Genomic DNA, 9586 nt, shown 5'->3' with positions numbered 1-9586 from the left:
TCAAGCACACAAACCCCTCCACCACAATAAGGTGGCAGTTCTAGGAGGGGTATAGTGGAAGCATCATCTCATTATCTCTAGCCGCTTTATCCTTCTACAGGGTCTCAGGTAAGCTGGAGCCTATCCCAGCTGACTACGGGCGAAAGGCGGGGTACACCCTGGACAAGTCGCCAGGTCATCACAGGGCTGACACATAGACACAGACAACCATTCACACTCACATTCACACCTACGGTCAATTTAGAGTCACCAGTTAACCTAACCTGCATGTCTTTGGACTGTGGGGGAAACCGGAGCACCCAGAGGAAACCCACGAGGACACGGGGAGAACATGCAAACTCCACACAGAAAGGTCCTCGCCGGCCCTGGGGCTCGAACCCAGGACCTTCTTGCTGTGAGGCGACAGCGCTAACCACTACACCACCGTGCCGCCCCATGGAAGCATCAATGTATAATAATTTATCATTCAAGGATCTGCTTCAAAATTTGATGAACTGTTTTTGTCTGAACATCCTGGATATTAATTTCATGTTGATACCATTCTTGATGCTATAAAACTCACATGCCATACCTAATTAGTGTACAAGGCACCTGTCAGTGACAGCATAAGTTCACAGCAGCCTTCAAACATGCCCACCACAGACTCCAACTCCCAATCACCACATCGCCCTCCCTCTCCCAAGTTCTGATTGGGAGGATGCTTGATTCTAATCCCTATACAAGCACGCCAAACACGACAGCTTGTTGAGAAGTATTGTTGTGTGCTCTCATACCTGATCATACCAAGCCTTTCTGTTTCTTTGAAGTGATGCTAATGTATTCTGACTCTAGCGACATATTTACCGACTTTGAGACTCTGTTTTCCCTCTGACACTCCAATTACACATTAACCGACCTTTGGCATGAACCTGACCTCAATTCTCATCTCACGACTTGGCTTTATTCACCAGTTTGTGACACACCCACTCTCCCCTGCAACTGCATCCATAAGTACAGTCAGACAGGAGACTTTGCCACCATGGACGCAGCAGAAGAGGCTAGGCAAACAGCACTTTCAGCTCAAGAACAACTGTTGGGAGAACATCAGCAGATGTTGAATGATATTGACATCCGCCTCCCTCAGCTCACCACTACTGTATTGCAGACCCTCCTGACCCATCCAAACTCCAAAGCCCGGTCACCTGCTGGCCCAATGTTCCGTCTGGCCTGTGATCTCCCGAAGGTGTGACAGCCCCTGACAAAAGTATCATTCTGACACCCTAGTGAGTCATAAACATTTTCCTACCCATCCATTTCTGAAACTCAATGTCTTGCTATCTGTATCAGAAACCACCCAAGTTCTCTCTGCTCTATTAGACTCTGGGGCAGAGGGTAACTTCATGGACACTGAAATTTTTCAAAGGCTTGAGCTGCCCACTGAGGAACATCAGTTACCTGTGAGTCTCCGAGTTATTGATGGCAGCCCCATTGAGGATGGACGGATCACAAAAAGAAGACCTCTGGAGATCCAGGTCGGGGCCCTGCACAAGGAATATCTGTCACTGTACGTCACCCAAACTTCCAACCATGCTATCGTGCTAGGATTTCCTTGGCTGCAAGTACATGAGCTACTCATTTCCTGGCAGCAAAAAGAAATATTGAAACGGTCCCCATGCTGCTATCAGTACTGCCTGCAATTGCCCCAGCTCACCCTGGCTCCCACTTCCATGGAGAGCCCCTCCCCTGTGGGCATTGAGCAGGTCCCAGTTTGCGACTGTTAACTCCGGGAAGTCTTTAGCAAGGCCAGTGGATTGCCTTTTCACAAACCATATGACTGCACCATAGACCTCCTTCTGGGTACTACCCCTCCATGCAGCCACATTTACCCACTTTCTAAAACAGAGCAAACAGCTATGGAGGAGTATGTACAGGAGGCACTTCAGCAGGGTGATATTTTCCATCCACATCCCCAGCATCCATGGATTTCTTCTTTGTGGGGGGCTACAACCCTGCATTGATTATTGAGGCCTTAACCAGATAACCATCAAGTATCCATACCCATTATGCCATGTTCCATCTGCCCTAGAACAACTAAGATCTGCTCATATTTTCACCAAATTCGACTTCTGAAGTGCCTATAACCTGGTGCGTATATGGGAAGGGGACAAATGGAAGACGGCATTCAGCACCAACTCAGGTCACTACAAATATCTCATCATGCCATATGGACTATCTTGCATGCCCAGCATGTTCCAATGTCTCATCAATGACATGCTCTGGGACATGCTGGGATGCTACGTTATCACCTACATCAACGATATTCTGATTTACTCTCCAGACAAAACCAGTCATTATGACCATGTCAAGTCAGTTCTCAGCAAGCTCCTGGAAAATCAGTTGCATGTCAAGGCAGAGAAATATGAGTTTTACATCACCAAGATCTTTTTCCTAGGTTATGTTATTAGTGCTGACGGTATTAGCATGGACTCGAACAAGGTCTCCATTGTCACTTGTTCGCCCAGGCCCACGTCCGTTAAGGAGCTCCAATGCTTCCTGGGGTTCCCCAACTTCTACCGTCGGTTCATCAAGGGATTTAGCACCATTGTGGCACTCTTCACAACACTGCTCAAAAACAGTCCTAAGCATCTACAGTGGAACCAGGGAGCAGAGGAAGCCTTTACTCGTCTTAAATCAGCCTTCACCACTGCACCCATACTCAAGCACCCAAACCCCTCAAAACCCTTCTTTGTCGAGGGAGATGCCTTCAAGACTACAGTTGGCAGAGTGCTGTCACAGCACAAGGGAGACAGACCGAAGCTGCATTCGGTAGATTTTTTTTTTTCCAAGAAATTGACACCCACAGGACAAAACTATGACATTGAAAATAGAGAACTGCTTGCCATCAAGTTAGCCTTGGAGAAGTGGAGACATTGGCTGGAGGGGCCACACATCCCCCTCCAGTACCTTTATTGACCACAAAAACCTAGAATACCTCAAGTCTGCGAGACATCTGAACCCCCGACAGGCACGATGGACTCTGTTTTTCACTGGATTCAACTGCTCCATTGCATACTGCCCAGGGTCCTGGAACACTAAAGCAGACGCTCTGTCTCGATGACGTGCTTCCACCACAACCAGCCCAGAAGCCACACTCATCCTGCCACTCAAGTGCTTTGTGAATGCTCTCTCATGGAAGATCAAGAAAAAAAACAACCCCGTAACCCACCTGAAGCATGCCCACAAGGTCTCACATTCGTCCCACCCTAGTACAAAGGCCGCTAGATCTCTTGGGCACACTCTTCTCCAGCCATGGGACATCTGAACAGCAGATGCACCTACAAACTTATCAGAACCAAGTATTGGTGGGAGAGCATAACTGACATAAAACAGTTCATATCCTCCTGCTCATCCTGCGCTCAAGCCATGGTAACCCGAGTTCCACCCGTTGGGAAACTCATGCCATTACCCACACCCCAGAGACCTTGGTTGCACATTGCTATCAATTTCATCACTGATCTACCCAGATCAGATTCTTGAAAGCCTTGAAACTCATCCCTTGCCAATTGCGTCTGTAAGTGCCTGCACTCTGACAGTGCCTAGAAAACATCACGTGGCCATTCAAGGTTGCACTAAATAGGGACTCCAATAGAACTACTTTTGGCATTCAAACTTTTATTGATACTATCTTATTATCCATTGATATTAATATGTGTATTGTAGAGCTAGATCTGTTTAAATTCTGACTCTGTTATTACAAACCATAGCACTACCATCTTATAAATAAATGTCCTTTCCATGTTTTTTTGCATATGTAACTACTTTCAATTTGAAAGATATTTCATTGAATCTTCTGGCCTTTATGGGATGAGGATTGACCATCCACCATTGTCATGAGGCAAGGGATGGGGAGAGATGAAAGATGCAGAATTGGTCTGATTGGGTTATTCCACATCAGAAGTTGAGAGGGGAAAGTATTTCTTTCAACACTTTGTTTTTCTCTTCTAAAAAATTAAATGGTGGAGGTCTTCAGACAATCAAGTATGTAATTGCAAATATTTCATGAAAACTATTCTTGAAATATTTGCGATTACATATTTGATTGTCTGAAGACCTCCACCCATTAAATTTTTTGAACAGAAAAACAGTTATTTCTTTTATTAAATAATTTCTGATGAAATATATAGCATCCGTCAGACCCATTTCCCCCTTTTACAACTTGGAATGGCTGAATCACTAGCAATGTTCCAAGTGGCCGTGCCTCTGCTTCACATATTGCTTTGTTTTTGTGACTAAATCATTCATAACATTTTAAATGTGATGACATTATCAAATTTGGAGATTTTAATTTGAATAATTTTAAAATGTATAAAATTAATATTTATAATAGTAAGCATAGCAATGAAAAATGTTTATTTCAAAGATTACAGCAGTTTCTTTACATACATAATTTGCAATTATTTTATGTGACAAACAAGAACAACTGAGCTGAAATTATTGAGCAAGTTACCATTTAAGATATTTGAGTATATAAGATACATTATACTTTATCATCTTTAGATTTAGTTTACAAAAACTATTAAGACATTTATATTCCTATTTAACCAGACATGTTAAGTTCAATGTTTATCTGTCATTTCCGTAAAGACCTTTTTTTTTTTTTTTTTTTTTTTAACCCAAGACTTTATACTGACGCTCAAATATACAAAAACAATCAACAACTAGTGTTGCCAGGCAAAAGAAACCTCGCCTGGGAGTGCTTATGATGAATATGAAGGAAGATATCACGAAAAAACAAGTTTGACCTGTTTGGTGACCTTGATTTTGACCTTGTGTGTGAACATACTTGGCCAATAAACATGATTCTGATTCTCATTCGCACGCCATACTGCTCTCAGCCAATCAGAATACACCATACTGCTCTCAGCCAATCAGAATATGCCATACATCCTCTCTTTGAAGGAAGATATCGTGAAAAAACAAGTTTGACTTTTTTTGGTGATCTTGCCCGGATGACCCTCAAAATGTTGGAGGTTCTATTTGAGACCAATGTCCATCTATCCTGAAAGTTTCATGAAGATTGATCCAGCTGTTTTCCTGTAGTATCATTAACAATAAACAAAAACAAAGAAACATGCATACAAACAAACAAACCCCACTGAAAACAATGCCTCGCCCCCTGGTGGACTCCGCCCCGGCGAGGTAATAAAACTCTTCCACTGCATTTAAAGGCAGTTTGTTGTTCTATGGACATGGAGCACACTGCAGAGCAACTACACTTCTGTAAATGTTGTATAATAACCAAATAATATTTCTTTATGCATTCAGCTGATTGCTTTTAAATACAAACATTTCTGCAAATTGCAGTTAAATATCCGTTTTCTCCACTGCTATACACGATCAGTGGTAACAATCTGTGTTTCTCTCTGTGCTGTGAATTTCTTGTTAGTGATGTTGGTATCTGTGAATTTGTCTGTTACAGCAGTGAAGAGTGCGTGAACTCCATATTAATGCACACAACAAACACAAATATATTATATTCAAGGACTTTTGTCCATGTCGTGCATCTCTGATTGATTAATGGTCCATTTGGAGGTAAAATAAAGGAATATGGAGTGTAACTGTGTCGTTGTGCTTCAGATTTAAACCCCAGTAGATCAGTAACCGCAGAAACAGAAATAAGATATTTATATTAAAAAATACAGAATCTAATTTTATGTGACAAAAAAAACCCACAATGTAATTAAAATAGAGGCAAACCGACCTGAAACAAAGCATAATGCTGTTGATATAAATCACATGTTAATCTACTGATAAACTGATATTAACTAAAAAATGTGGATTAAAAAACATCAAGTCTGAATGAATTTCAAACAAGCTTTCATTCAGTTTTCTTTTCTTCTTCATTTTAGTACCAAGCTTTAACAATTTGATCTACAACTCTGCCTGGTGTTGTTCTTTCTGACTCGACGTGTGCACAGCCCTCTTCAAACCCTTCATGCTTCGCTTCTTTAACTTCTGCATCAAGTTGAGCTTTAAATTCTTCCTCTGCCTGTTTAACTTTTTCATCAAGTTGAGCTTCAAATTCTTCCTCTGCCTGTTTAACTTTTTCATCAAATTGAGTTTTAAATTCTTCCTCTGCCTGTTTAACTTTTTCATCAAATTGAGTTTTAAATTCTTCCTCTGCCTGTTTCCTGGCTGCTGCTTCTGTCTGTGCTTTCTGGGTCTCCAGTTCTTTCTTGTGTTGCTCTGTAATGAAGGCAAGATTTCTCTCCTCCTCTTCCTTGCGTTTTCTTTCTTCTTCTTCTTTCTCCTTTCTGAAATCTTCCTGTTGTTTCTGTAGTTTTTCCTCCATTTCCTTTTTGTGTTCTTCCTCCTTTTCCTTTCTTTCTCTCTCATCTTTTTCTCTTTGTGCCTTTAGCTGTTCTTCCATAATTCTGATCTTTTCATTCAATTCATTTTCTATTCTTTTCTTTTCTTGTTCTTCTTTCTCTTTTCTTTCCTTCTCTCTTAAATCTCTATCCTCCTGTTCTTTCTGTCTTTCCTGCTCATACTGACTCTCCTTCCTAATCTGATCTGAATGCCATTCATCCTCCATAGCAGCAATTCTTTCCTCCCAGACCTCCTGCTGTTTGTTTCTCTTCTCCTCCTCCTCCTTCATCCTCTGCTCCCACTCTCGTTGCTGAGATGACTGAAGATCCCGTAGTTCCTTCTTTTTACTTTCCTCTGCATCCTTTATCTTTTCTTCTAAATCCCTTCTTCTCCTCTCTTCTTCTGCTGCCTTCTGTTCATACTCCTGTTGTAGTTTCTTTAATTCTTCTTCTTTATGAATTTTCATCTCTTCTTTTTCTTTTTGAAACCTCTCATTCTCTGCTCTCTGTTTCTCCTTCCACTCTTGTTCTCTCCTCCTCCTTTCCTCCTCCTCCTGATCTCTCTGTTTCTGATCTTCCCATCTTTGTCTCTCCCACTGTTTCCTGTTCTCCTCTCTCTCTGTGTTTATTTGTTGCATCCATTCCTTCATCTTTGTGTCATCTTCTTCTCTTCTCTTCTGAAAGTCCTCTCTTGCCTGTTGTTCCCTTTTTTCCATATCTCTTTTTATTTGCTCTTCTCTCTGTTTAAATTCTTCCTCTTTTCTTCTCTCCTCTGCTTCTTGTCTTTCTTTTTGTTCCTGTATCTCTCTCCTCATGTCCTCCATTTCAGCTTCATGTTTGGTCTTCAGTTCTTCTTTCTCTCTCTCTATCTGCTCCTCTCTCTCTTTCAGTATTCTCTCCTTTTCTTTTTCTAGAGTTTCCTCGGCCTCCTGGAACATCTGATTAGTGTAGCAGCCTCCGCCGTTTACCTTCACCATTGAGTCGATTTTATCCAGGAGCTCTGACACCTGAGTGTTGCTGCAGTTATCACTGTTGTTGAACACCTGATATCGTTTACCACAGGCCCACAGAAGTTTGTTTAATTCTGGCCCAGCAGTTTGAATAAACTGTTCAAATGGCTGTTCATTAAGTAGATCACCGCAGGTGAAGAGTACGATGGTGTATGTGTTCGCTTTTCTACCAAAAGTCTTTTCAATGATGTTCACTGCCTCTATCTCCTCCTGGGTGAAGCGTTGTCCGATTCTCAGCACCAGCAGGAACACGTGAGGACCAGGTGCTGCCATCGATATGCATTTAACAATCTCTTTCTTGGTTTCTTCATTATTGATATTTGTGTCAAACAGTCCTGGAGTGTCGATCACAGTAATCCGTCTCCCACCGAGCTCTACTGTCTCTTTCTGACATGCAGTGGTAATTGACTGAAGTGACATCATTTTTTTAAATGCGTTTTTCCCCAGAATGGTGTTTCCTGATGCGCTCTTCCCAACTCCTGTCTTCCCCAACAGCACAATTCTGAGAGCGTCAGGGCTTTTTGATAAATCTGTACAAAAAAAACCCAAAACAATCTTTAAAAGAGACAAACATGAATAAAGCTGCTCAAGTTATTATAAAATAATGTAATGGGTTTTGTCCTTATTTTATCTCATCTGAACTGTCAAAAAGTAAAATTACATCTGCAAATTTAATTCCTTTTGACATGCTAATGATGATGCTGTCCAACAAAATGTTTATTTATAAACAGTTTCTGATAAATGCAAGTAACAGCTGTCCTTTTCCTTCTGAGAAAAGCAAACAGACTGATAAATACTCAGGTTATTTTAAATTGATAATCACTTTACCTTCTGTTTGAGTCCTCGTCTTGAATTCAGTCACTTGTTGTTGCAGATTTTCATTTTCTCTTTTGTACTGCAGCTGTGTTTCAACCTGGGCATCAGCGTACATGGCCATCGTGTACGGACGATTGTTGTTGTTTTTAAGAAGATCTTTAACACAGAAAAACAGATCATCTGCTTTTGTTTTGCTGCTGTAGAATCTAGATCGTCCTCCATATGTCTTTATCACAGACTGAAGAGTCTGATCTATCTGTTCCTTCTGCGACTGCTGGTTGATGAGGAATATGACATGGTCATTAATTCTGGAGCCGAAGACCCTCTGAATCATCTTTATTTCTGCTTTATCTTCATCAGTGAGACCTTCAGGAACCATGATGAAGAAAGCGTGGACTCCAGGATCACAGACAGAGACACAGTGTCGAGTCTGACGCATCACTTCCTGTTCTGAGAGCCGAGTGTTGTAGAGAGTGGGCATCTCCACCAGCGTTATCAGGTGTCCACACACTTCTCCCTTCCTTACCACACACTCGGAGCTGGACTCTGACTGGACCAGTGAGGACTTTTTACCCAATAATATTTCAGACACGGAGGCCGTTAATTCTTCCATTCCCAGCAGCACTAGGTTCAAATGTGGAGTCTCTTTTAATTCTACAATTAAACAGACAAACAAACAAATTAATTGTGTTGACAATTACAATATTACAATAGCATCAGGAGCTGTTCGTTTAGCTACAGAATGATGGAACTGTCAGTGCACGCTCAAAGGGAAACCTGTAGATGGCAGTAATGCAACACTGTGGATGCCAGCTGCCGTAAAACCCAGAAGAAGAAGGTAAACCTGCACATGCGCACATGGACTTCCTCTGTCTGCTTGACTGCGCCAAGCGAGCGATTTCATGCACATTATTTGCTTTAAAGTGCTGATGACACGTTTTTGACATCTTTGGCGATGTTTTATAACATAAAAAGTAATTCCCGATGATCCATATATTAATTCACGAAGGCGCCTATATTACAATTTATGATAAAAAAACGCGGCTATTTGGGCAAATTTGACAGGGCTGCAGCACCCAGGAGACGGAGGAGGAGCTATATGACGTCAGCGAAAGAACCTTCCTCCTAACTTACCAGTTTATTGTTGATGCGACAGGTGTTCAGTTTGTCATTATTATTATTATTATTATTATTATTATTATACATTATTTTTATATATATATATATATATATATATATATATATATATATATATATATATATAATTAGTTATTCTGCCTTTGCGTTGTGTTGCTGGCTTTTGCTCCAAAACCTACAAGGATGGGGTAAGTTTATTCAAGTTTTCCAGAGATCCCGAGCTGCATGCGAAGTGGGTGAAGCAAGCCAGGCGCACTCGTGACAAGTGGGAGCTCT

At 41.4% G+C, this 9586-nt stretch overlaps 1 protein-coding gene across 4 annotated transcripts in view; it reads right to left on the bottom strand.

Moving 5' to 3' along the window:
- Window positions 1-4519: 4519 nt before the first annotated feature.
- The window catches only part of LOC132870524 (GTPase IMAP family member 8-like), an 87709-nt gene continuing 82642 nt past the window's right edge, over window positions 4520-9586 (bottom strand). For 2 of the 4 annotated variants that reach the window (XM_060904193.1, XM_060904191.1), the window contains 2 exons: window positions 8186-8827; window positions 4520-7887 (listed from right to left, as the gene is read on the bottom strand). In XM_060904193.1, the coding sequence (XP_060760176.1) occupies window positions 5885-7887; window positions 8186-8827 (2645 nt within the window). In that variant the 3' untranslated portion in view covers window positions 4520-5884. The remainder of the gene's footprint in view (window positions 7888-8185; window positions 8828-9586) is intronic. The other 2 variants (XM_060904194.1, XM_060904192.1) reach the window with 1 other exon arrangement.

The sequence above is a fragment of the Neoarius graeffei genome, chromosome 22 (genome assembly GCF_027579695.1).
Source record: "Neoarius graeffei isolate fNeoGra1 chromosome 22, fNeoGra1.pri, whole genome shotgun sequence".
Lineage (NCBI taxonomy): Eukaryota > Metazoa > Chordata > Actinopteri > Siluriformes > Ariidae > Neoarius > Neoarius graeffei.
This window is presented reverse-complemented; position numbering and strand designations above follow the sequence as displayed.